Here is a 27,171-nt window from a genome sequence, read left to right as displayed (position 1 = left end):
GATCATCTTCAAAGGACTAAGCACATTCAAAATATTGTCTCAAGTCATCCTCATGCCCTACCTGTGACGTAGATATTACAGCCACGTAGTTTTTGCCAATGAGAAAACAGAGGAGCCAGATGCCTTGCAAAGATCACATTCTCCTGGGTGGTGGCAGAGCCAGGAGGCAGGCTACATACAGCCTGTGCCTGTCGGCCTCACAAGGTTACCTTATTGGATTTCCTGGTTCAGGATGGAAGTCAGCGTTATCTCTATCATTTCTGTCCACCAGTCTGACTGGAATAAGTGAAAGTAATAGACCTAATTTAGGACGCCAAGATGTTTGCCAGTTCTTCCTCCTTCTCCCTAGAAACCAAGGCAGACAGGGACTAATCAATTTTTAAGAGCCTAATAAGAGGAAATTTCTAAACCTCAGCCGTTTGTTTTACACTATTTGATCTTGAGAGATACTTTTTTCTAAGTTAAATCCCACATGCTGCTGATGTACTGTTACTATTCTGCTTCAGTTGTGTTTGAAAGTTAACTGGTGGCCATTCTCGGATTATAGTAATTTGGAACTTTGAAGATCGTCATCATCACCTGCCAGCCAGCCTTCTCTAGGTCTTTCCCATGGGCTAAAGACATCTTATTTCCTTTACTTTTCCCCTTAAGTCGTCCCTTCCAGGTTTTTAGTATTTTCTTATGCTTCTCTGGAACCTTCTCCAAATTCTCCACACCTCCCCTTTCTCCCTATGATGCCTGACAAGGATCTCTCTGGGAATCCACACTCTCAGCCCAGGGTTTTTGGTTGGTTGATCAGTGTGGTGATTGAGATAGAGCCCGAAGCTCTCTATTAGGATGTAACCCAGTGAAGAGTTTGCTCAGCCTTGTTAGGCAGTGCCCCTTCCTTGTTTGCATTTCCTTGAAGAATGAGTGATCCTCTCAGCACTGCTATCACTTTATCATTAAGAATAGAACTTGAGAAATCAGGCTTTTAGCAACCCAAGGTTGCATAGTCCATGCATGTAGTCACAGCTGCTGGAAACCACTCCTTCTGGACCACTAACACATCCCTCCCTGCCAGTGTATCATGGAGCTAATAAATTCTAGCTCCGCCTTTTAAAGAGCTGAAATAATCCTGGCAAGTGGCTGGGCGGAGGGTGTTATAAATTGGGTCTCCCAGGAGAGATATTTGAAAAGTGCCTAAGAGACCGTGCCTTGAGATTCGAGAAAAGGTGAGGTAAGAGCATGAGTGAGGGCGGCAGCAAATCGAAGAGCCTTGCAGAAGGCCCAGGATGAGCAGATCCAGTAGATCTTTTACAAGAGTTCTGTTTTCAGGGAAGTCTCTTGCTACTGGAGCTATTGTCATTCAGTTGCAAAATTCCATCATCTATTTGGAACATAGATAGTGGAGGACTGTGCTAGGTGAATTCCACCACAGATTATTCATTAAAATACGCTAACTGACAGGCTCAAACCTAAACAGAATTGCTGACTTAGAGCTCAGAATGGGGGTGGGGCTCTCCCTGTGGCCATGAGCTCCGGGAGCTCTCTGCCTCTACAGAATACCCAGGCAAGTGCGCCAGTGAATGTTTTCATGAATTATTCATTTATGGAGAATGAATGCAAGCAGCAATCACATGTAAATGACAAGACTCATAATCAGAGGGCTACTTATTTGTCCTTATGAGGCAAAGAGGCATCTTTTTAACAACTCACAACGGAAAGAAATTTAACTGAGAGAGATGTCTCTCTGAGGATATTTTTTCCCAGCCGGTCAGATGTACAGCATTTATTTGAGCCGCGTTCAAAATCATCTTTTATTTCATCATTTGATCTGCATTTACTTGCCTTTTCTAAGTGTAACTTTATGAATAATTGATGCAACCGAGAAGTTATTGGCTGATTGAAAAGCCATCTCTTCATGTCTGTAAGTCTGACCTATGGCTAAAGCCAACCGTTTAGGCATTTAGAATCTTTAATGAAAGGTCTTTATAAAGAAGCTTTCGCTCTTTACAAGGAAAAAAAAAGTCAGATTTTGAAAACGGATTTTTTTCTGACAATAGTACATTAGAAACAATCCAGCCGTGTTTTTGGTTAATAAATGAATCAAGCTGACTGCATGACTAATTCAGATTAATGGTGCAGAAATCAGTCACTAAAGAAGCCAAAAAAAGATTGATTTAATAGTCTTAAAAGAATGATCATAAATTCGGATCTCCCCTCCTATTACTGTTCTCTGTGTTTAAAACACTTGAAAGCCCTAGTAAACATCCCCTCCGCCTAAGTAGATGCAGTGTATATGCTATAAAACAAGGCACAGTCTCCAGCAGGATGCAGATCTGTTAGCTATATTATGTTTTATTACTACCATTGGCTTTCTTGAATCCAGGCTTTTATTTAAAAAAAAAAAGTTATCGTTTCCAAAATAACAGATACTACATTCATAAAATAAAGGCATCAGTAGTACCCAATTGATAAAAAAGGAGGCCCAAATTTACCTTGCGTGGTAAAGTTAATTTCCAACACCCTGGTGATAATGATCCAAAAGTGCCCTTGTCAATATCCCTAAGTCCGTGCAAAGCAGAAATGAGATGTTTAGTTGACAACAGTGTGGGTGTGACTGGTGCCTCCTTGCACAGAGCTTTGAGCATGCTAAAGTACAACCTTATTGCAGGGCAGGCATCCAATTTTTAAAACATAATGTAGATTGGAGACAGATGAGTGTTCCTGAATTATTCTTGGCCTTTTCAATGTAATTTCAAATGGAAATTTATTTAATTGATGTGAAAACAAATGGGTCTAGAACTCATCTAAAAGCTTGAGTTTAAGGGGTGCTGATAAAAACTACACATTACCTTGCAAGTAACCATTTATGCTTTTCAAGAACAGAAATGAATGGTATTAAGCTGTTAATGTAAAATGGAGTTTCACTTATGACTTGTAAATCAATTAATTTATTCTCATTAGTAAGTGAAGAGAATCTATTGAACATGATTCCTGGAATGTTCATTGTTAGTCAGACTGATTCTTGATATTTATGTTTTCATTAATAAAATATGTATTTATGAAACACCTACTAGGTACCATGTACTCTCTTAAGTTTCAGAAATATCTGCTACGTTAAACAAGGTAGACATAATATCAGACTCATGAAGTTCATTGTCTAGTTGGGAGAAGAGACATTCTTAAAAATTGCTCAAAATCAATGAATTGCTAGATGCTTTGGTGAGTGCCTGTAGTCCCAGCTACTTGGGAGGATAAGGCAGAAGAATTTCTTGCTCCCAGGAATTTGAAGCCCACCTGGGCACCTTAGCAAGACCCCATCTCTAAAAAATAAAAATAAATCATTGATGAATTACAATCAGGAAGCTAAGATGGTATATTCTAAGAGCCTATAGAACACATTTAATTTATCATTGTATATGCACCAGTTGGAAATGTGTAAATAAATTATTATTTAAATCATCTAACTGGCCAAACTAGTTTTCCTTTCTAAAATGAGAGGGTGCACAAAGCCTGACACATTTTCAGTGTTTAATTGATCTTTGATGAGTGATTGATTGATTCACTGATTGAATAGTGGTAAATGTTACTAGAGAAATGTACTGGGTATAGTGAGAGCACTCCAGAAAGGGCTCCAGTCTGGTGTGGTTGGCCAGAGAAGGTGGTGAAGATTACATATGTCAGGCTCTGTGGCAGGAAGGAAGATGGTGCTTCCATGAAGATGAAAGGATATCACTATGGCAGGTGTACCAAGCCCAGAGCAATGAGCGAGAGAGGTAGTCGGAGGCCAGATGGTGCAAGGTCTTGGAGCTTTGTCATGCTGTGTCACAGGGAGGGGGGCTTACTGGTTTCCCTGATAAGCTAGAGCATTCACTGTTTGACAGTGACTGTTTTAGGACAGGATGGGGCTAGAGAACAGGCAGAGATTAGGCTACAGATGCAAAGGCAAAATTATCTTCCTGTACATTCAGCATTCTATGTCACCAAAAGCAGATGGGAAACAATTCTTGCAGGGAAATCCCAGATCTTCAGCCAGAGGGCCTCCATGGAGCCTAAGAAAGCATGGAATGAGAGAATACATGTTTTAATTGAGTCTGCTGGCATTTTGATGGCTTTTCTAGGGCTAAATATTTCTACTTCTTTGTTTCATTTGTTAAAAGGGGAAATCTTATATCTGCTGTCTATCTTTAGGAGCTTACGGTAAGATCTGGTTTAGAGCATGAGCTCATTCACAAAAAGATATGGGTAATAAGATGTCTTTTAAAATATGGGTCAGGCAGCTTTCTTGTGTTCCCAATTCTTGCTTCTGTTGGATTTTTGTCATTGTTTTTAGGGAAAACAAGATACTGAGGAACTGGTTTTGTTCCATTTTGAGGAAATATTTTCAAGGGCTTTTTCTGAGAAATAATGTGAAGTCATTTTGAAGTTCTGTGAAGTTGTGGGTGAGAGAATTTCATTTGCCTCTATGGAAGGGTTTGGAAATCTAAAGTTGATGGATTTTTATAGAAATATCTTACATGCAGCCAGTGTTGGACATTTTATATTTGTCAAACTGTGGTACTTTAAAGCTAAAGATGGATGTTTTACAGAAAGCCATCATTTCTTGATTGGAATGTGGTGATTAATCTGTTGTTTGATCAGTATTTCAGAATAATAATAACAAAAGTAACTCATTTTATTTAGTAGATTCAACAGCTCATTTAGTATCATGAGATAAATATCATCCCCATTTTACAGTTGAGGAAACTGGGGCACAAAAAGGCCAAGAAATTTGCCCAAGATCACAGAGCTGGTAAGTGATGGAGCTAGGATTCCAACCTAGGTAGTCTGGCCCACGTCCACTTTACACATCAATCCATTTTACAATGCAATTATTGCCCACCAAGGAAGCTAAGAATATTGTCTTTCTATTTAAACTTCTACTTGATTATTCTAACTATTTTCTTTCTATGAAAATAGACCTGTAATCCCAGCACTTTGGGAGGTCAAGGCAGTCAGATTACCTGAGGTCAAGAGTTTGAGACTAGCCTGGCCAACGTGGTGAAAACCCATCTCTAACAAAAGTTAGCCAGGTGCAGTGGCACACACCTGTAATCCCAGCTACTTGGGAGGCTGAGGCAGGAGAATCGCTTGAACCCTGGAGGCAGAGGTTGCAGTGAGCCGAGATCATGCCATTGCACTCCAGCCTGAGCAACCAGAGTGAAACTCCATCTCAAAACAAAAAAGAAAATAGAATGTTCTTATTTTTTTTCTCAGATGGAGTCTCACTCTGTCAGCCAGGCTGGAGTGCAGTGGCACGATTTCGGCTCACTACAGCCTCTGCCTCTTGGGTTCAAGTGATTCTCATGCCTCAGCCTCCCGAGCAGCTGGGATTACAGGTGCCTGCCACCATGCCCAGCTAACTTTTGTATTTTTAATAGAGACAGGGTTTCACCATGTTGGTCAGGCTGGTCTCGAGCTCCTGACCTCATAATCCGCCCTTCTCAGCCTCCCAAAATGCTGGGATTATAGTCCTGAGCCACTGCACCCGAGCTGATATTAAGAACTAAATGCTGGACTGGCTTGATTTCACTGAATGGAGACACTGACCACCTACTGTGTGCCAGATGCTGGGTTAAACACTGTGGATGCTGCAGTGAGCAGTGCATGATACCCTTATCATGATGGAAGTTATAATTTATTTGGATTAAGAATATCTCATTTTCAAGTCCTGAAATCTGAATTTTAGAGCTTCAAGGGCCTTTGAAAAAGCCTATAGTCTCATCTTTTCATTAGAAGATGATGAAATGGAGAACCCAAAAGTTAAGAAAGTCTTTTCCCTCAGTCAATAACTTTAATAACAGTGGCATCTGGATATCCTCCTGCTCCCTGAATCTTTCATTTTTTAATTCTGTTCTCCACCAAGTCCTTATGTTAATATTTTTATATTTTTTCTCCACATTTCTTCAATATCTATGGTCTCCTTTTTTTTTTTTTTTTTTTTTTTTGAGACAGAGTCTCACTGTGTTGCCCAGGTTCCCAGATTGGAGTGCAATGGTGTGATCTCGGCTCATTACAACCTCCACCTCCTGGGCTCAAGTGATCCTCTCACCTCAGCCTCCAAGACTACCATACCTGGATAGTTTTTGTATATTTTTCTTTTTGTAGAGATAGCATTTCACCATGTTGCCTAGGCTGGTCTCGAACTCCTGGGCTCAAGTGATCTACCCAGCTCTGCCTCCTAAAGTTCTGGATTACAGGCATGAGCCACTGTGCCCGGCCTATGATCTGCTTTTGGTCAATATTTTCCAATTTTCTAACCTATTTTTTTTTCCTTACTGGCCCTGTTTCCTTTGCCTGGCCACATAAGTGGCAGATGTATCTGTCCTGACAGTTTAACAGATAGTCCCAGTGTGCCACAGATCTTCTGAAGACCTGAGAAAGGAGAGCAGCATGGAGAGACCCCTTCACATCTTCCAGACCAAAGCACTCGCCTGAGGATAGGCTTGCCCAAGGGCACAGAAGACCTGTAGACACAGTTCTGGCTCTTCAGACACCCCTAGACAGGAAAACATCCTTCGGGGGGAAAATGAGGACATGAAATCCCTTGCTGTGGTGCCTATCATTCTGCTAAGGACAGTGAAAACACAGTCTGTCATCCTTGACATTTTAATTGAAAGAAAAGCTTACATAGATTTCAACCGTAAGCACTATGTTTATACAAGTGTATAAAGAGGAATAATCTGTCAAGTTGGAAAACTCTTAATGCTGCAGGACTCCGTTTAGTAATTGAACAATCCAACATGAGCTCACACATCTTACCTTGTTCCATGCCTCAATAATTTTTAGTAGGAATACTTTACCTAGAGGCATATGGTTATTAAAAGGGAGGCTTGGCCTGCACAAAGTCTGGAATTATTAGCTCATGGCAACAAGCCTGCACTGGAGAAGGACTGTTGGGTCTTTGTTTTCACAACTTTACTGCAATTTGCCATATTATTTTCAGAGTCTAAGTGATGTGTTGTTTGGGAAGTTTTGTTTTGTTTTGTTTTAAAGGAAGAAAATGTAATTTCATGTGGATGAGTGAATTCTCACGTTAGCAGTATTACAGGGTTTTACTACTTTATAGAAAGGCCAGGGAGCAGTGTGAATATCAAAGGAAATGAACTGTGAATTTTTTAGCATAAAAAATCAATAATATCGTAGTTATGGGAGCCATCCAGGTGTGAGGGGGAGACCCTAGACTGCAAGTTGAGTATAAGCCCTGCTCGCTTTCCTGACCCATGTGACCTTGGGAAAATTTAAATGTCTCCAAACTCAGCATACTCCTGACTTAAATGGGAATAATATGATCTAACTACCTCATTGCATTGTTTCAAGGCACATGAAGTTAGGGAAAAGAAAATACCTTAAAGTGTAATAGGAAAAGTTTTATGCAAGTATAATGTATTAAATAATAATTCTAATTTCAATATACACAAAGGGAATTAGACAATGCAGTTATTCCAGTGGCACTCTCACTTTAACGATATGAGGATTCTGGATGAATGAGTGTTTCTTGGACCTAGCTACGTAGCTACATGCCTCAGTCTAGTCCTTTATATACCTAGTGATGGGTAAGCACAGGTCATTCTATTTGCTTTTTTCAGTGTTTGTAGTATTAAAAATTCAAGCAAGAAACAGAAAACTGTTGGTTTGGTAGGTGGAGGTGGGGGAAATGATTTATAGAATCTGTGTAGAACAGTAGCCTCAAAATTATTCAGAATCCAAACATACAGAGATCTCAAATAATCCTTTCCCCTTTCTGCATTACTGATTAGCCTGATTGGTATCATTAGGAAATTACTATTATAATCACAAGGGAATCCAGTATCCTGAAAGGCTCTCTTAATGAGAAAATACTTGATATTTTAAAATCTGGTAGATCTCTACAAAGTGTAGAAATAACTTACCTAATAAGAATGTTGAATTAAATGAAACATACCATTCCCAAACTATTTATGTAACTGAGAGTTTTCCATGGTTTCAGGAAGAATAAAAACTCATTTTATATGTAATTACTTTTGCATCTCCATTCAAGTAACCATTAAGTTGTTTAATTAATTTCTTTTTCTCTAATTTTTTTAATTTTTATTTTTTAATGGGCAATCTCCTGTGCCAGAATAGGTTCAGAGAGATTCCCTGATTTATTTTTTAAAAAGAACACCTCAAAACAAAAACCTAATGAACAAGATTTTTTAAAAATATGTCCTATTGGAGACAGAATGTAAATGATGAGAGTATGTTGCCCTTTGTCCCATGAGCAAACCATCATAATAAAAAGAAAGATTTTTAGCTGTCTTTGCTATAATAGTTTTTACTTGTTCCTAACTGTGTATACTTGAAGCATTCCCCTCTGATGACTAGGAATACAAACATATGGTGAAAGCCTGTATATGTGTATAGATGTATTTTGTACATCTATTGAGATGGATGTATAGATGGATGGTTAGATGGATGATCTATATGTTGGGGTCCTCTCAATGAATCTTTCTCATTATGAAAGTACAAAGTTCAGATTATTTATCTTGGATTTAGAAGAATTGACCATGATTAAACATTATATACTTTGATATTCTACTATTTTCTGTTCAATAAAGTTCCCAAACAAAACATTCAGACTGGAGGATATCAACAAATTTGGTTGACTGAGCCACATCCTACACCTATCTGACTCGGTCTATCCACCTCTGAATGAGACTTTAAGACTTAGTGAAGTCACAACCTGCCATTATTTTGGAGCAATTAACCAGCAGTCTTCCAGATCTGTAAAAGCTGAAGGACTTTCAAAGGCCCTCCTAGTCCTTATTGTCAATCTGTACTCCAGAAATCCAAGAGCACATGTCAAGAAATACCCATAGCCCTTCATCTGCTTATCTGAAAACACTCTTCATTGTTGCAAGCTGCTTCCATTAGCCTCTCTGTGTATCTCCTCATATGCACATTCTGCTAATAAAACGAGGTGTACTTTGTGTACATCTGCATAACCTCTGTGGAAAGGCTTTATATTCTTTCTCTCTCTCTCTCTCTCTCTCTCTCTCTCTCTCTCTCTCTCTCTCTCTATATATATATATATATATATATATATATATATATATATAATTATTTTTTTTTTTGAGATAGAGTCTTGCTCTGTGGCCCAGGCTAGAGTGCCCTGGTGCAATCTCAGCTCACTGAAACCTACACCTCTCGGGTTCAAGTGATTCTCCTGCCTCAGCCTCCTGAGTAGCTGGGATTACAGGAATGCACCACTAGGCCCGACTAATTTTTGTATTTTCAGTAGAGATGGGGTTTTACCATGTTGGCCAGCCTGGTCACGAGCTCTTTATATTCTTTTATATTTTCATATATACACCTTTCTAAACTGATCATAAATCGTGACTGATAAATGAATGACTAGTCCAGCTATGATGTGTGTGACTTTGGTGGTTAGCCATATTTCCAAAGGAGCTCTTGAGCAAAAAGAGTGTAAAACTTTATCTTCTTTGACATTACAACAGGCATGTGAAGGAAGAACCTGCTGGCATTCTCTCCCCCACCTCAATCTTCCACTTCTTCATGGGAGCCAAAGGAATCCAGAGAAGCAGCTCCTTCTCCTATGCTGGTTTGGGGCACTAGACAGGGGCGTCCTCTGAAGCACAGAAAAGCATTGCCCTACCCAGAACATCTCTGTCTGCAACCTTTGCCCAGCACTTAGCATGAGGGAGCCTCTGTCTCTCTCTGTCTCTCTCTTGTTCTTTCTCTCTTAAGAGAATGCATTAATTCTGGAAGCACTAGTTTCTAGTATAACACTCAGGATAAGGTTTTTTAACATGGAAGACTCAGAGGTCCTGGGAGTTTTTTGTTTGTTTGTTATATTTTGTTTGTTTGTTGTTAAGTCTTTAATTTAATAATTTGACATTTATACAGCTCCCCAGAGCAAAAGCATGAAGAGATTGAGAATTTATGCGGGGAGGTCACTTGTTTGCGATTTTTAATAAACACAAATAATTCCCTTTTTCCCTCAGCTCCACATTCTCTGGCTCATTAAATCAATTTAAGGCCCTTAAAATTTTTTTTCTGGCAAATTGAAGCAAAAGCTCAAACTCTGTACAATACTCCCCCAAGGAGTGCTTACCCGAGTCTTGTAGGTCAGGCCCAAATCAGTTTCTATCAAACAGCCTAACACCTCGCGTTATTATGAAACGAGAGGCTGGTAATTGGGGGCTAAGCTCCGGACTCGCCCTGAGAAAGGTCAGCTGTGCTGCAGCCCCGGGATCTGGCTGCTTTGGTTTGTTTTTTTTCCATTCACGGTGAAGAACGATGAAAAAGTCAAAACAGATTTCTGTTGGGAATTCATGAATGAAGTTTGCTCTGCAAATCCAGAGAGTGAAAGTGTTTCCAGAGCAAAGCCAGGCAGGCTTCCAGTCAGAGGTGTGGGAGAATGTGACTAAAAGAAATGTACACAGATCTCAGGCTCTAAGACACTTCAGAGGGCTGAGATTTCTGAGTAAACAAAGGATTTCACCACAAAGTCCCTCTCCTAACATGCGAGAGTTTAGGAGACTCATTGGCTTGTTTCTATTGAACATCAGTTAGATAACAGAGGTCAGGAAATGAAGTGGAATTTGATATATTAACTAGGAAGCAGCAAAGGAAGCCAGGCTTGTGTTTTATTTGTTATTATTTCCCTAATATCCTCAATTATGTGGTTTTCCCATCAGTGGATCTGATCTGCTGCACATGTGACATTGCTGTCCCTGCTGTTCTAGACGCTGGGGAAACAGGCCCAGGGCACCAGGAATCATGTTTTGTTTTGTTTTTTTCTTTGTCCCAGGCCTGTCCCAGGCTCTCTATCTTCTCTGCTACATCTCCACAACAGACAGAGACAGCCCATGCCAGCCTCCATGCCCGGGACCCTGCCCAACCCTACAATGCCAGGATCTTCCGCCGTCTTGATGCCAGTAAGTGTTTCTGTGTGTCTCCCAGTAGCTTGTCACTTGCACTGAGGTTTGTCACTCTTTGAAAGGGTAAAGAAAACTCTGAGATCCAAGCTGATGGGAAAAGAAGGTGGCTGCTTCTGAGTGGAGGGTTGAGCTGTGTGCCAGTTTGCTTTGAAGGCCCAGTTACCCAACCCGCAGGCATCGTGTTGGCTTTTCCACCCTTCAGTGCTTTGCTATGAGATATGGTTCCATGTTCTTGCTGGTGACAAGTGGGCCTGCGACACCTAGGGAATAGAATTTGTTCAGGGACAGGGTGAACTATCTACTCCAAAGTCTACAGTTTGGGCTCTTTACAGAGTGTCCTTAAATTGCCAGTGAGTGGTCTAACCAGGACTCAGGGTAATAACTATAATAATAACAATAATAACAATCATATATAATAGCTGCTAACATGCATTTATGCATATCATGTTCTGTTAATCATGCTGGCAGTATTTATTGAGTGTTTACTGTATGCTGGTCACATTCCAAGCACTTTATCAACCCACAGAACAATTCTACAAAGTAGGTGTATTACTGTCCTCACTTCTTGAATGAGGAAAGAAAGGCAAGTAACTTGCTCAGCTGAGAAGCAGAGCGACTGAGTTTTGAGCCTAGAAATTCTGGCTTTAGAGCCCAGTCTCTCAACTACTATGTGATATGCACCCTCTCTCCTTCCCCTCTCACAACAAACCTGCAAGATAGACCCTGTTATTATACCTATTTTACAGATGAGGAGACTGAGGTATAGAGAGGCTGAGCAACTTGGCTAGGGTTACAGAGCTAGTAGGTGATAGAGGTAAGGCTTAAATCCAGGTAGTCTGACTTCTGAGCCTCCACTCATAACCATTATCTAATGACAAACAATAAAAATAATAGATAAGGCCAGATGCAGTGACTCATGCCTGTAATCCCAGCACTTTGGGAGGCCGAGGCAGGTGGATCACCAGGTCAAGAGGTCTAGACCATCCTGGCCAACATGGTGAAACCCATCCATACTAAAAATACAAAAATTAACCAGGTGTGGTGGCGCACGCCTGTAGTCCCAGCTACTCAGGAGGCTAAGGCAGGAGAGTCGCTTGAACCCGGGAGGTGGAGGTTGCAGTGAGCAGAGATTGTGCTACTGCACTCCAGCCTGGGTGACAGAGCAAGACTCTGTCTCACAAAAAAAGATAAACTTAGAAGGGAGATACCCAGTATTCCAGAAGAAAGCTTTCTCTCCTTCCATGGACCTCTTCCCTGTACCTCTTCTCCATCCTCCCTGGCACTGTGCTTTGGTGAAGATGGCTGGTGTAGTCACAGGGCCACGGGAGTTCTCAGAAGCCCTAGAGATACTATAACAACTCAATTAAAATCCTCGCCACAACAATATTAACAATGTCTTGCAAAGCCTTTTAGTATTTTAAGGAATTATTTCTATGGTTATTTCATTTTATTCTCATAGCAGTCCTGTGGGAATGCAGTAGCAGTAATTATTGATATACTCATTTTATAGATGAAGAGCTGGAGACTGAAGGGAGTAGTCCAGTGTCACACAGCTTGTGAGTGAAGAGTTGTGGCTGGAACCCATGTCTCAGCTGACACTGAGTTGCTCAGATCATCCCAATTGAGCAGTTTGCTCATTTATCTAAGTGGAGGCAGGGCAACGGCGAAGGGCCCGCAGACTCAGTTTAGAGAAATGGACCTGTCCACTCTAAATACTGATTAGTCCAGGTTAGAAACAGTCTTTGCAACATTGGGCCAGAGGACAGATCACGTTGGTTGACTTTACCTATTTTGCTTTCCTTAGACCCCTTTAGATGAAGGAAAAGAGCACCATCAATGCAATTTTCCCTTGTTTTTTTTTTTGTTTTTTTTTTTTGTTTTTTTTTTTTTTTTGAGATGGAGTTTTGCTCTTGTTACCCAGGCTGGAGTGCAATGGCGCAATCTTGGCTCACCGCAACCTCCGCCCCCTGGGTTCAGGCAGTTCTCCTGCCTCAGCCTCCTGAGTAGCTGGGATTACAGGCACGTACCACCGTGCCCAGCTAATTTTTTGTATTTTTAGTAGAGACGGGGTTTCACCATGTTGACCAGGATGGTCTCGATCTCTTGACCTTGTGATCCACCCGCCTCGGCCTCCCAAAGTGCTGGGATTACAGGCGTGAGCCACGGCGCCCGGCCTTTTCCCTTGTTTTGAGACAGATTCTCACTCTGTTGCCAGGCTGGAATGCCATGGTTTGATTTTAGCTCACTGCAGCCTCCACCACTTGAGTTCAAGTGATTGAACTCTGCCTCAGCCTCCCAAGTAGCTGGGACTACAGGTGCACACCACTGTGCCCAGCTACTTTTTGTAGTTTTAGTAATGACAGGGTTTCACCATGTTGGCAAGGATGGTCTTGATTTCTTGACCTTGTGATCCACCTGCCTCAGCCTCCGAAAGTGCTGAGATTACAGGTAGGAGCCACCGTACCCAGACAATTATCCCATGTTTTATTCAATCCAACCATTTGCATGAAGAATTTACAACAAGCTGTCTTCTTTTAGGCTTTAAGTTGCTCCTGTCCAAAATTATTTTTTTTCAGAACTTCTATGCATTGTCCAAAAAATACCACTGCAGAGACTTTTTTTTTTTTTTTAATTTGGCTAAACTGTGAACCATTCCCAGAGACAAAGATGAGACACTTGGGCTCAAAGGGCCAAGAGAAACCAGTTTCTACCACATCATCTATTCCTACTGCTTGACCTCTTGTTAAGAGTAGCAGCAAAGTTTCCGCTGCCTGGTCAAGAGCCCCCAAAGCTGTGACGTTGATATGTACAGCTGCTGTGGCAATAGGTGTCAGTCTGGAGCAGTCATGCTCACCTGGGGGTGATTTTGTCCCCCAGGGGATTTGTGGCAATATCTGGAGACTCCATTGATTGTTAAAACCAGGGTCGGTGGGCAGGTACAGGCACCTAGTGGGTAGAGGCCAGGGATGCTGCTAAACGTCCTGCGATGCACAAGACAGCCCCTACAACAAAGGATTATTTAGCCCAGCATTCAGTAGGCCCAAGGTTGAGAAGCCCTGGGCTTGAGTGACATGAATGTAACTAATAAAAATTAATTTCAGTTATCAAAAAAAAAATCCTAAGAGTTCCAGGCCCTAGAAACCTAGGCCTCTTCTTCCTTATTATCATGTCACCAGCTCCTGTACTATGTCACTTGGACATTTCAAACCTGGTCACAGGGGAGCCTCTTCCCCTAGAGTTTCTATCCTGGAAGTCTGTGATTCCCTGGGTATAAAAGATAATTTCATGTCTTTAAGTGAGGACGAGATTCTTCACTGATTTGTAATGAATGCCAGACCACACATTTTATGAAGTCTAGGTGTGAAACAAAATCATATATTATTTCATTCCTTTATTCATTCATTCATTTCACAAACTTGTTGAGCACATTCTATGTGCCAAGCACTGTGCTAGATGCTGGGGACAGGATGAGGAACAAGGCAGGCATTACATTCAAGGAGTTCGCCGGGTTGTGATTTCTTGTCTTGAAATTGAAATGCTTTAATAATTTGGAAACATGAACACACATTTATGATTACAAAACCTCACTGAACTACAGACATGCTAGCTCCTGTTTTCCAGTGTGTGCAAAGGGTGAAATCCTTTACGTGGGTATTTTACCTGCAGTGCTAAATGTTGCCCAGTATTCAGCAAAGCCACTGCCATCTTCTGGCCTTTTTATTCTAAACAACTCACTAAAGTCAAGCTAGTGGTGCAGACAGAGCCTTATTAGTCCGAAGCACCAAACAGTTGTTTTGAAGAGGCTCTTGCTGACACTCTAGGGAGTGCCAGGGAGGATGAAGAAGAGGTACAGGGAAGAGGTCCGTGGAAGGAGAGAAAGGTTTCTTCTGGAATACTGGGTATCTCTCTTCTAAGTTTATCTTTTTTTTTTTTTTTTTTTTTTTTTTTTTGAGACAGAGTCTCTCTCTGTTACCCAGGCTGGAGTGCAGTGGCGCAATCTCAGCTCACTGTCTGTGAGACAACAGTCATTAAGTTGGAAATGCAATTTTTTAAATAGATAAATCAGCCTGTTTAAAACTGGCATTTTGTGAATCGCAGGGTAGGTAGAGACTATAACTTTTCCCAAAAGTGGGAAGCATTGTTGACTTCAATTCCAGAAGCTGTCAGCAGGCTACTCTTACCTCTTTATACCGTTAGTAGCTTGGAAGACTCTGGACAATCATCTGTACTTTTGAAAGATCCTTCTTTGCCAAACTGGAGGCAAAAGTTATTTTGGAATTTTATTTCCCTCTCTGAGAGGATCACCAGTAGGAATAAGGGATCAAATACTATTCCATTTCTCCTATCCACCAGCCTCTGGAAGCAGAGATAAAAGTAATATGCATTTTTTTAGAGTAATGAAACTCTTGAATTCTTCATGATTTACAGTTACAATACATGAATGTACTTAATGGCCCTGAACTTAATGTACTTAATGATACTTTTAAAAGGTTAAAATGGTAATTTTATGTTATTTGTGTTTTACCAAAATGAAAATAATTTTAAGAAATTAGAGTAGCTGTTCAGAGATTTAGGGAGGTGCATGAGAGTGAGCATTTTATTTTACCCAGTTGGCAAGGCCTCAAAAAGTTATACTAAAGTGCTTGGAAATGTACAGAAAATTTACCTTTGTTAGCGTCTCTTTCACACATCTGCACACTGCCAGATGACTGATCAGCTCATTCAGGCTAAGGTAAGGCTGATAGCTCTTAACTGTCACAGGGTGTAGCCACCAGTCAATTGAGAGAAAGCTTTTAGCTAGCACCTCTACTAACCCACAGATTTATGTCATAATTATACCCCTGCCTCCGGGACAGACACAACAGAAATTGCAGTCATGGAATCGCAACAAGGGAAGAAACCTTTAAGGGTCATTTAGTTCAACGATCCCTTTCACCTTGTTCATGAGATTTCTCTCCTCTACTCTTCGAACACCTCCAGTAGTAAGCTACTCCATATTTTCCAAGACTACCTAGGCTAATTTTGAGCAGAAACCTGGTTTCTTAAAATTTCCAATTACTGTTTTCATTTCCATCCGTCGGCAAATGGAAACACGTTTGCATTGAAGAATCTATTCTTGTTCCCCTGAGGAAAGTCTAATTCTTTTCTGTGTGATTTTTAGTATTAACTGTACTTGATTTATTCTTATTCTTTTAAAAGTGTTAATTTTCCACCGAATGGAAAATATTATTAATCAAACACACCCTTCCTGGATGGAAGTAGACATTTTGCTGTATTTACTTCTTAATAGGAACACCCTGGAGATTAAAAGCCAGGACTCAATTCAGGTATTTGAACGATGTTCATTTTAGACTCAATGGCAGGCCAGCAGGAAGACAATGTGAGAGCGGCCATTCATGTTGAAATACAAAACCTTCGGCTGCCTTCTTCACCTCCCCAAAGACAGCCCTGCTATGAAGCCAGGCCTGAAACTGCAGCTGCATAGAGTAACAGGGTAACAGGGAAGAGGAGATGCTCTGGGCAGCAGCTCAAACCCCTGGCTGGATCACTGTGATTTGGTTTGTGAATGAGAGTGACAGGCAGGCACACCACCTCTGAGAGAGTTGCTTTTAAAACTAATTCTTTTAATTGCCCAAAAGATATATGTTTACTATATAAAATTTTGAAGAAAAGCCATAGATACCCCAAATTAACCATTTGGCATATTATGTATCCTTTCATAATAAGTAAGTTTATTACTTACTATAAAAACTAAATAGATGATTTAGTTTTCATACGGTTTTTCTATGTATATGTCATTCTTTACAGCTATAAAAAATAAGCACGATTGGTGGTAGTTGGAGTATTTACAAAAGTGGAAATATTTGGTAATTGTATTTGAAGGTGATCTGCCATGACAATGTAGTTCTCTTTGGCCCGGGGCATCCTGTACAGAAGCACAACTTTGGATGATTCTTTGATGTGCTTGGGTTCAAGGCTCAAGTGTACATTGCTTACCACACACCAAACCATAGGCCTTCTCAGGATTTCTTCAAATACATGCTAAGTGATCCATTGGACAGAAAAATGCAGCTTAGTCTAATGACCTAGACTGCCTTTTGCAGACTTCTAAGTCTTTTCTTTCCTTTCTCTTAGATGGAGAGACAAATGTCAGTGAACTCCAGCATCATGGGGATGCAAGGTCCAAATCTCAACAACCCCTGTGCTTCTCCTCAAGTCCAGCCAATGCATTCAGAAGCCAAAATGGTAAATAACAGTTATAATCACCCTTTCATTACTCTGTGACTTTTTCTTTTGACTTTGATTCCAAAATCTTAGTTAAGCTAGGTAGAGAGCTCCATCTTTGTTTTGGTGAATGAAAGGCAGTGCAGAGACTGCCTCTCTTTTTGAGAATGTTTGTTGCAGAGCCTTGGTGTGGATAATCATGTAACAAGCATTGGATTGGCATGTGGTGTTAATGAAAGGGACATTTAGGAGTTTTGGTAGATCCATACAACTTGGGGTAGGATATGCCCAAGTATGTATATATTAGCTCAACGTGTGAAATAATAATACAAAACTACTCATTCTTCAAGGTAGTTACAGTTTCAATGCCACTCCTCCTGTCCCCATATTCATTAAGACAGAAGTTTGATGCTTAAGCACACACTGGTATAAAAATGCTTTGTGTTTTCTGTTACATTGTCAGATGTGACATCTATTTGAAAGGATGAGAGCCGTATTTTCTTGTAACCCTTACTGAAATGTATGATTTCAGGTGAAAATCTTCAGTGATTTTTAACATATGGCATATGTTTGTAGTAAGGCCCATCTTTCCAAACACAGATAGAGTTACGTATCTATATTCTACCAAATATTAGCAAAAGCAATGCAATATATGTCTGTCTTTGCTATATAAAGCAAGTTTGGTGATTATATTTAATGGAGTCACTTGAAATAGGTCATTTAGTTTGCATATCGTTTAATTCTTATACCGCAATTAATAAGATACCAAATGACTGCAAAATACACTACAGGAAACTTTGTAGCATCGGATACAGGATAAGGATAGCTTTTGCTAGAAGTTGGAGATTAATCTGGTCTCCTGACTGGCAGCATTAGAGACTGTTATCTGATGGTTGGTGTGAGGATGTTGTTGACAGTTCTGAAAGTTAGCCATTAATTCCTGTGCAGGGTGGAGTCAGACCCAGTGACTTCCTTTTCAGTGTCAGCAAGAGTTTTCTCATGCCTGCTTTGGTCACTTTCTCTTAGAAACTTCACGCATTTGACTTGCAGCTTCTTGACCCAAGGAATCAACTAAGCTCCCAGTGTTGGCTACCTTGGGCAAATAAAATCTGTGGTCAAGAGAGTTCTCTTTGCTGTGCCAGAGTCCCTGTGATGTGCCAAATGGCACCAGCATCTGCAGCAAAGCTCGTTAAATCTTTTTGGAATTGGCAAATATTTTTTCAACTTGAGCCCTGCTGAGCCAAACCAAATACTTGCTGGCAAAATAAAGTTCAAACTGGCATCTGTTTTTGAGACCAAAGTAATGCCATGTATCTTTAAAAAAAAAAAAAAAAAAGGAAAAGCAAAAGAAAAGAAAAAAATGAACTGCGAAGGTACTTAAGAAAAATAAATGTAAGTTCTTCATGTATATGAATAAGTGCTTGGGGTCTGTGTCTGAGTGTCGCTCCCTCAGATGGTTTACCTCGGAATCTTCTTATCTGCTTCAGGGTCTATACCCTTTGGAGGGACCTTCCAGATAAACGTTAGGTCGATTCTAAAACACTATTCCAAACTGAATTTCTCTCTCAATTGATTTTCACTGGATTTTTTGCCACCACTTGACTCAAAAGTGTCCTTCTTCTCTTCTTGCTGACAAAGAAGGAAAATGCTTCCAAAGGTAGTATAGGTTTCTACTTATTTGTATGAAATAAATTGTATGATTTGGCAAGTGAATAGTGAATAAGGTCAGCTGGAAACAAAGATAACCGGTCTGCACTTATAAAAACAGTTTTACCCTACAAATGTTTGTTGGGTTAAATTTATTGAGTAAGCACACCACGAGGCTGATTCATGTTCTAAGAAAATGACTGTTTCCAGGTCCACAGCATCTGAGCTAATGAACTCTATCATAGGGTTAGGGCTTAGGGAGGATAGCTATTCTCTGCCGCAGACTCCCACTTCTACCCCTGTTATTGCTGATACATTAATCCAAAGGGAAAAATGGTAGCATGGGCTGCTCATGTTGGAAAGAATAGCATTGGAAAAGTGTTAAGTGAATTGGAATATGTCACTCAGCGTCTCTGTTCTCATTATGCTTGCATTTTTACTGGAGAAATCGGTTATTGCCATACACTAGCCATATAGTATTTTCTATCAGCTTGGGGCTGCTCAGATGAAAAGCTTTTATGAAATACAAAGTAGTGAAGGGGGAAAAAAAAACTTGCACGATTTTAATGTCAGCCAGAGCCTCCCCAGGTTTCTCTGAACTATGGGCTTTGTTGTTCTATGCCTAATTTTCTTCCTGTGTAAGACTGGAATGGATTCCAGATTTCAGCTAAGACTCTTGTTTCACTGTTTTCAAGGACTTTTCCAAAGGTCACACATGGACTATTGTGATGAATGCACTCTGCAGGGTGTGTTCTCAGAGCACACAAGTAACCAGAGAGCTGCAAGGGAGGTGTTGCCCACACCAAAACACTGCAGACGTGTTCTCCTGGGGACAGTGGTGTCAGAGTGTCCATTTCAAGCTCCCTATTGGTCCCAGACAAAAGCCATTATCCCGAATCTCAGTGAAACTTGGAGTCTCGGAAGTGGACAGAAGTTTAAGACAGGATTGCTTTAAATGCACAACTTTGTTAGAATTTTTCTGACTAGTGATTGCCCATTAGAATGCATCTGTTTTCTTGACCCCAAATTAGTAATTTCTACTGTGAGAGCGAGCAGAGTGCCCTTAACAGGCTTTCCAGTGCATTAATCTAGGATCCTAGATGAAGAAGCACATGTGCAAATCTTTTGATTTAATGTATGTTAGTATCAGTGTACTGTAGCCACATCTGTCCAAGCTGTTTTTATCATAATTCTGGCTAATTATAATTTCATTTTATGGATTCATTTTCTGAAGAATTAAGTCAACAGACATGGCTTCACAATGCACATATTGGATTTCGTTTGGGGGTCAGTGCAGACTCAGAGCTCTGAGAGCCTTCTGTCTTTCTAACCTCTCAAAATTATAGGCTCTTCCTTCCAGATTCCTGGGAACAATGTGTATTTTAGATGAAAGCGGGGTCTACTAGAAATAAATTCAGTGGATAGATACCTGGTGGACATTTTTAACATTCAAAGGGGAAAAGGAGGAAAGGAGGGGGTAGGGAAGATGCAAACCATACTGGGACACATTTCCAGTCTCTGCAGCACACAGATGATTCTGTAGTGATGTGGTTATGGCGGTCTCAGAGTGATGTAGATTTGTGTTCATTTCTATTTATGGGAATTAGACCAATTCTATCTAGCTTTGAAAGAGGTTTTTGTTTTTATTTTAAAGAAACTAGTAATGATTTGGAAACTAAATAAGCAGTGGGGGTTGGGGGGGTGGAGACTTGTCTATACACCTGTATTGTGTCTCGTTATGAGGTGGCTACTACCATATAGGACTGATTAAAATGAAGGAGGGCTCTGGCCACTCTGCCCAGATTCCACCTTAACTTTAGACAGAGTTAGTGAAAGCTAGGGAGTGTTGATACTAGAAATGACAGTAGGAAAAAGATATGTACAGCTGTGACCTGATTTTGTCCTCGGTACAGCCCCACGACAGCGATATTGCCCCGTTTGTTTGTTTGTTTGTTTGATACAGGATCTCACTCTGTCACCCTGGCTGGACTGCAGTGGCATGATTTGGCTCACTGCAACCTCAAATTCCTTGGCTCAAGCAATCCGTCCACCTCAGCCTCCTGAGTAGCTAGCATACTACAAGTATGCGCCTAGCTAGTTTGTTTTTTTTGTTGAGATAGGCTCTCACTATGTGGGCAGACTGGTCTCAAATTCCTGGCCTCAGGAGATCCTCCTGCCCCAGTCTCCCAAAGTGTTGGGATTATAGGTGTGAGCCGCCATGCCTGGCCTATTGTCCCCACATTACAGCTGAAGCAACTGAGGCTACGAAAGGTTAATAAAACTGGCCAGGTGACACATCACTTAGCAAAGACTAAAGTTTCAGACTCCAATAACAAAACTTTTTGATCACAACATTGATCCTTTGGATAAAAATATCATATGGCTACCAGATGTCAGTAACCAGCAGATTAAATCAGATTCTTTTGGGTTAATTTATATTTACATAAAAATGGGAGACAAGGATGGCGAGGATAGTTCAGATCTCCAGATAACCTGGAAAAGATGTAGAGTGGTTAATAGCCTTCCCCCTTGGTTTAAACAGGGCTCCGTAGCCTCACTTACTGGTGCAGCTTCACTGATCTTTATCCAAACACATTCTTGTCTTGACTCTTCTTATGTTACATGTATGTCTCTCTCACTTGATTGATTGAACTCCCCTTGAAGATAATCTTTGCATTGTGCTAGTTTCTTGTACTGAGAAATGCCCTATGAATGAGAAATGAATTTAATTGAGTTGAGTTGAGTTGAAGTAAAATAATGGTGATGAAGATGGGATGAAGTGGGATAAATCCAGATGAATTCTAAGCTAAGTAATCAGCGTATCAAGAGTAGCTGACTTCATTTGATTTTTTTGAAAAAATACGTACATCTGTCATATTTGTTTCCTGGAGAGAAAAGAAGTATGTCTGTTGCTTTGAAAACAGAAGTTGGAATGTCATTGCCCTCCTTGGAGTTGAGAGCAATCAATACTAAATGCTGTTTCTTCCATTGTGTTGGCCTGGTCATGCGGTATTTTGATCATTTATTATCAATACCTCATCTATAGTTAGGTTTGCAGGTTATTGAGTGTAGTACATACGTATATGTATTAATGAATCAATGAAAGAAGCTAAAAGGATGAGAAAGACGAGGCTTCTTAGAAATGGAGAGTACTTAGAACCTTCTCCAATGTCCTCTTTTCACAAGTGAGGACCCTGGAGCCCACTGAAGATTTAGGGAAATCAAGCCATCTTTTAAACACAAAGCTGAGCCCTGAACTTGGGCCTTTACATTTCTACCTAGAATTGTGCTTTTTCTGTCAGCTGCACAGATACGTTACTAACAGCACTTCTGTCGGCCCGTGGTTTCCTCCGCACGGCCTGGCAGACAAGAACCAGGGAGGTATGGTGAGCAATCCGTTGTTGCATATCCACTTTGTTTTGAATGTCAGCCTGGGTGTGTTTGTGTTTGCCTTTCCCCGCCCTAATTATCGAGCTGGATAACCGTTTGCCTACAGTGCCCCTTGGCCACCCACTGTCCAACGGATAAATCACAGAGGAGCCTGGCTCCATATGGAGTTGCCTGGAAAGTTTATACACATGAAAAGACTGTCTCCAGGTAACATCTCTCTGGCACTCCTGAAAAATGCAGTTCTTCGATTTGCTATTTGCTTTAATCATCTCCAGCTTCACTTCCAAAAAGTCCAGAAATGAAAAGCAATGAATGAATAGGCCTTCTGCTTCTCCGAAGCTTTGTGACCAGGAAGGACGTGCTATTGACTTTAAAGAAGCTCTCATTAACTTTTGAATCATACCAGCAGCAATGTGCCCCTGCAGCCTGTGATCAAAACATGATGAGGATGGACTGAAGTGAGGTGACCATGTTTTTCAGAATCCTCCTCCCTTACTTCTGTGAAAACCACTGTCCACCATGCAGATGAATGGGAGTTACATAAGATTCCATGACAACAGCAGCAACAATAACAATCTCCACTCTCACTCCTATGTATGCTGTGTCTCACTTTACAAGTGGTTTGCCTTCTTAAAACACCATGGTAGAAAGTAGTTACTGCCAGCCTGACTCAAGCACTTATGTATGTGTTAGGAGCCATGTTAAGCATCTTGCAATATATTTTCAATCCTTAGAACAATTTGGTGAGGTAGATACTCTTCTTTTTTATTTATTTATTTTTTGCTTTTCGACCCATCCTGCTCTATCACCCAGACTAAAGTGCAGTGGAGGAACCATGGCTCACTGCAGCCTCAAACTTCCAGACTCAAATAATCCTCCCACGTCCTGGGTGGTACAGCTAGTAGGTAAGACTTCAGGTGCACCACCACGCCCAGAGAATTTTTTTTTTTTTTTGAGACAAAGTCTCCCTGTGTTGCTTAGGCTCATCTTGGAACTCCTGGGTTCAAGCAATCCTCCCACTTCAACCTCCCAAAGTGCTAGGATCATAGGCATGAGCCACCACACTTGGCCTAGACACTATCCTTAATCTTATTTTATAGGTGAATAAATTGAGAGGTTGGGTACCTTGAAGAACACACAGCCAGTAAAGTATGGTCTGGGGTGTGAACCCAAGCATTGGGCTCGTGGTTCTAGCCCTTAATTGTAATATTTAGCCGGCAGTAGGGATTGTTATTCTGTGAGTTTACATTAGTAGAGCAGTTTACATATTGCAAAGTGTGTCCACGTACATCGTATTGTTGGGGCTTCACAGCAACCCTGTAGAATCAACAGGGGAAATTACTATGCTCCTTTAACAGACACAGAGACGTTAAGTGACTTTTCCAGGATCATTCAGTGCCATAACCAGGACCTGAACCCGGGTCTTCTACGACATTTGTCCTGTTTCTATTGTATCGTGCTATCCCTGGTGTTCCCATAGTAACTTATTCTGAATAAAGGTGGGTCTTTATAAAAACAAAGCTCAGTGGTATAAAGTAAAATTAGGCTCAAATTAGTAGCTCAGGACTAGCCACTTTATTGCTTCTGCCTATTAAACTCTCTAGACCTCATCAACTAAATACTGGAGAGGAGTCTGCTCTATATTTCTGTCTGGCTGAGACAAGTGCTGAATTTGAGTTTAGCTATTGTTATTAAAGAACTAAAAGCAACAGCACTTTGAGATCAACACTTTGAGAGCTAACAAAGCCCCATCTCCTTTCTGCTGGCTGGAAGTATGACCTTTTATCTGCCATTGCCACTTTGCCTGTTTAAACTGTAGAAAGCTTAATTTAGAAATATGTCATCTTAAAAATAAAATGTAAATGATTTGATTATGAGATCATTGATAAGAGAAGGGCTAGCAACCATCTATTTATATTTCTACAGAAAAGAATAAGTTCTTAAAGAGTTTGTATTCCATGAGCTGATCAGAACTCCAAATAAGTGAGAATATACATTTGATTATGTGTCTTGAAAATAAATAAGAATTGAGAGAGGATTAATTCTCTGTAAATCACCAAATTCTAAAACGGGAAGGGAGTTCTGGGATTCTTTTGGCAAAATCTTTTCTTTTGAGAAAAAAAAGGCCCTGAAGTTTAAGTTAAAACTTGTCTAAGGTCACAATGCTAATGAATAGAAGAAGGAGAATTAGAACCCAGGTTCCTGGTTTACAAGTGTGTTGAACTTCCCTCTGTATATGCTAGACAGGGTTTGATGGGGAAAGTTACTCACTGGTTGCTGTGAGAGTGACCTTTCTAAGGGGATAGCTCATGAAGCATTTTCTGCAGTTTGGTTATTGAAGCAAAATACACAGGAGAGAAGAAGGCCAATCAGCTTTTCCCTTCTATGTCAACTGGGAATTGAAACTGACCATCAAATGGCCCAAAGGAATGGATTCAATTCACTCTGATTCTTCCAGAGACTTGGTGGTCTTCACTTGAGACCTCTAAGCTATTCTTATTTGCCAGCCAGGGTATGAATACATGCTGAGGAGTTCTTCCCTTGGCACCTAGTACACCTTGGTTTTGCCTGCCACCAACCCACATCCCTATGTTTTCTCGCTGTTTTCCTTGGGCCTGCTTGGATCTGACTTGAGCTCTCAGAGCTCCAATCATGCTGGGTGTGGAGTGGTGACTGAGCCCACATCTCACACAGGCACAGAGGGGTTTTGAAATGCCCCTTTCCATCCGATCTTTTCTCTGAGCCCTACCTTCTCCACCCTCACAACCGGCTCCTCATACACACACTCAGACATTCTCCTAGGACTCATTGTCTTCTCAGTTTTATTTCTTTCTGTTTCTGCCAGTATCCACCCTGTTTTGGTAACCACGGCAACAGGTGAAATACAATCCCAATATTTGCTAGCTGCCTCTGTCACCCAGCCCAGCACGCGCATTGCTGGGTCTTGTTTTTATGTTTGTTTAATGTTCCTGAGTCTGAAGTCAGATGCATCTGGGCAAAAAGACTGCATATGGTTTGGGTCAGAACACCACCTTCTCAGAGTTTACAGGCGCCTCTTTCTTGTGTATTTGTGGACGTGTGAGCACGCGTGTGTCCCTGCCTGCTTTGGAACATTGTGCAAATAAGCTCAGCTGTGTCAGAAAAGCCAGGAAAAAAAGGAAATTTAACAACCTTGTTACAGGGAAGTTCTGCTTTGCAGAGATATATTTTGGTCTTTTTCTTGGAATGTATGTAGCTTACACTTCCAAGATGTTTGCCAGCACAGCTAATAATGAAAGTTTGCTTTGCACTTTGGGATGTGGCTCTGTCTTGCTTTGGGTTTTTTTATGTGGGAAGCACAGAAGATCTGTCAGGAAATTTGTGCCTTGAAGGGGATGGAAGGTGGGGATTCAGGTAGACACAGGAGGCAAAGTTTTCCTAAAGGTTTAGGGTATTTTTTCCTTAAAATCCAAGAATCCAATATTGAAGTTTAAACTAACAAAGATTATGTTTTCCCTTTTGCTATCATTTTAAATTGTCTTTTCATCGCTTGTTTGAGAAGCTGGATTGTACTTAATGATTGTTGTATTGCCATAGTATGAATTAGGTGAATCGTTAGGTTTGCAGGATACTTAGGTCCCAGACGATAAAGGCATGCCTCAATTATTTGCATTTCAAAACTGTATACACAGTCCCCAGAATAGAAGTGTTCGAGGAGGATGACATTTTAATTCAACTGTGGCCTCGTATTCCCCAGATTCAAAGTACAACCAGAGAGACAAGTCAGTAACCTTGATTTCAAAGTTGAGCCTCGATCTGAGGTGTAAGGAGCACACCTGGGTGGAATTTCAGAGCTAGTAAAGTGCTTCACATGCACCCTTTTCTGGAACTTCCTTCTCCCTTTAGGCACCTTGCATAGGAACATGGTACACCCATGTTTCCGTGGTATCTGAGCCTCAGTTCGGTCCAGTGTCCCTGCCAGCCCCTTCTCCTCCACTCATCTCTACACAACATCATCTCGCTTCGGGAGCCCCTCTCAGGAGCCCGGCATTTTCCTGAGAGCTTCTTGCTGCCTCTGGCTGCCCTGCCTAGCCTTGCATACAATCCCTGTTTGCTGCTGCAAACTCCACTCCTTTTGTCAAGACTCAGCTCAGATGCACCTTTCCTGTGAAGTCTTCTGCCTTCCCCAGGTGGGCAGGAGCCAGGCCTTCTTCAAGGACAGACTCCACTTGCACTGTGTTTGTCTCTTCCTCAGGGAGCTTTACTGTGTTGTCCTTGTCCATGGACCTGCTCGCCACCAGCCTGCAAGCTCCTTGAGAGCAGGGGCCAGTTCGATTTAGCTCCATGTCCTCAGTTTGCCATCTCTCCTGCACTTGCTAGGTACGCAGTAAACGTTTGCTGATAGAATGAAGAAGAGTCTGTCAAATTAATTGAGATGGTGCTACTGTGATTTAATATGCCATCCCACACTGTGGGTCACTTTTTTTCAAGTTCTAGGGAGACGATAAGACAAATCATAATTTAATTCTACCATTTAATCATAATGGTAGAATTCAGGGATCCATGATAAGTAGATGGGAGAGAGACTCTGACAGGTGTGAATTCTTCACAAAAATCCCCAAATCTCTGCATTGGTACCTCGGTGCTCTGTCAGCCACAGTCAAGTGCAGCTCTGCAGAGAAGCCCTGCATGAGGCCTCTTGGCCCCTGGTGTGGCACCATCTGAAGGTGTTGTGGCCTTATATCAAATGCTTTAGCACTTTAGTACTGAAATCCCCTTGCTGCAGGCCCAAGACTTCTTCAGTACTTAAAAACAAACACACACACACACACACACACACACACACACACACACACACACACACAGAGGTTGACCAGGCACAGTGGCTCATGCCTGTAATCCCAGCACTTTGGGAGGCCAAGGTGGGCAGATCACGGGGTCAGGGGTTTGAGACCAGCCTGACCAACATGGTGAAACAGTC

At 41.2% G+C, this 27,171-nt stretch overlaps 1 protein-coding gene across 4 annotated transcripts in view; it reads left to right on the top strand.

Annotated features, from left to right (window-relative positions):
- The window catches only part of CREB5 (cAMP responsive element binding protein 5), a 422,757-nt gene that overhangs the window by 304,894 nt on the left and 90,692 nt on the right, over nucleotides 1–27,171 (top strand). For all 4 annotated transcript variants that reach the window (XM_064380525.1, XM_012447789.2, XM_012447791.2 and 1 more), the window contains 2 exons: nucleotides 10,820–10,946; nucleotides 17,085–17,195. In XM_064380525.1, coding sequence (XP_064236595.1) covers nucleotides 10,820–10,946; nucleotides 17,085–17,195 — 238 coding nt within the window. The remainder of the gene's footprint in view (nucleotides 1–10,819; nucleotides 10,947–17,084; nucleotides 17,196–27,171) is intronic.

Source organism: Aotus nancymaae, unplaced genomic scaffold (assembly GCF_030222135.1).
Source record: "Aotus nancymaae isolate 86718 unplaced genomic scaffold, 86718_ANA_hifiasm-v0.15.2.pri h1tg000025l, whole genome shotgun sequence".
NCBI lineage: Eukaryota > Metazoa > Chordata > Mammalia > Primates > Aotidae > Aotus > Aotus nancymaae.
The sequence above is the reverse complement of the archived record's forward strand: the minus strand, read 5'-3'. Positions and strand labels throughout refer to the sequence as shown.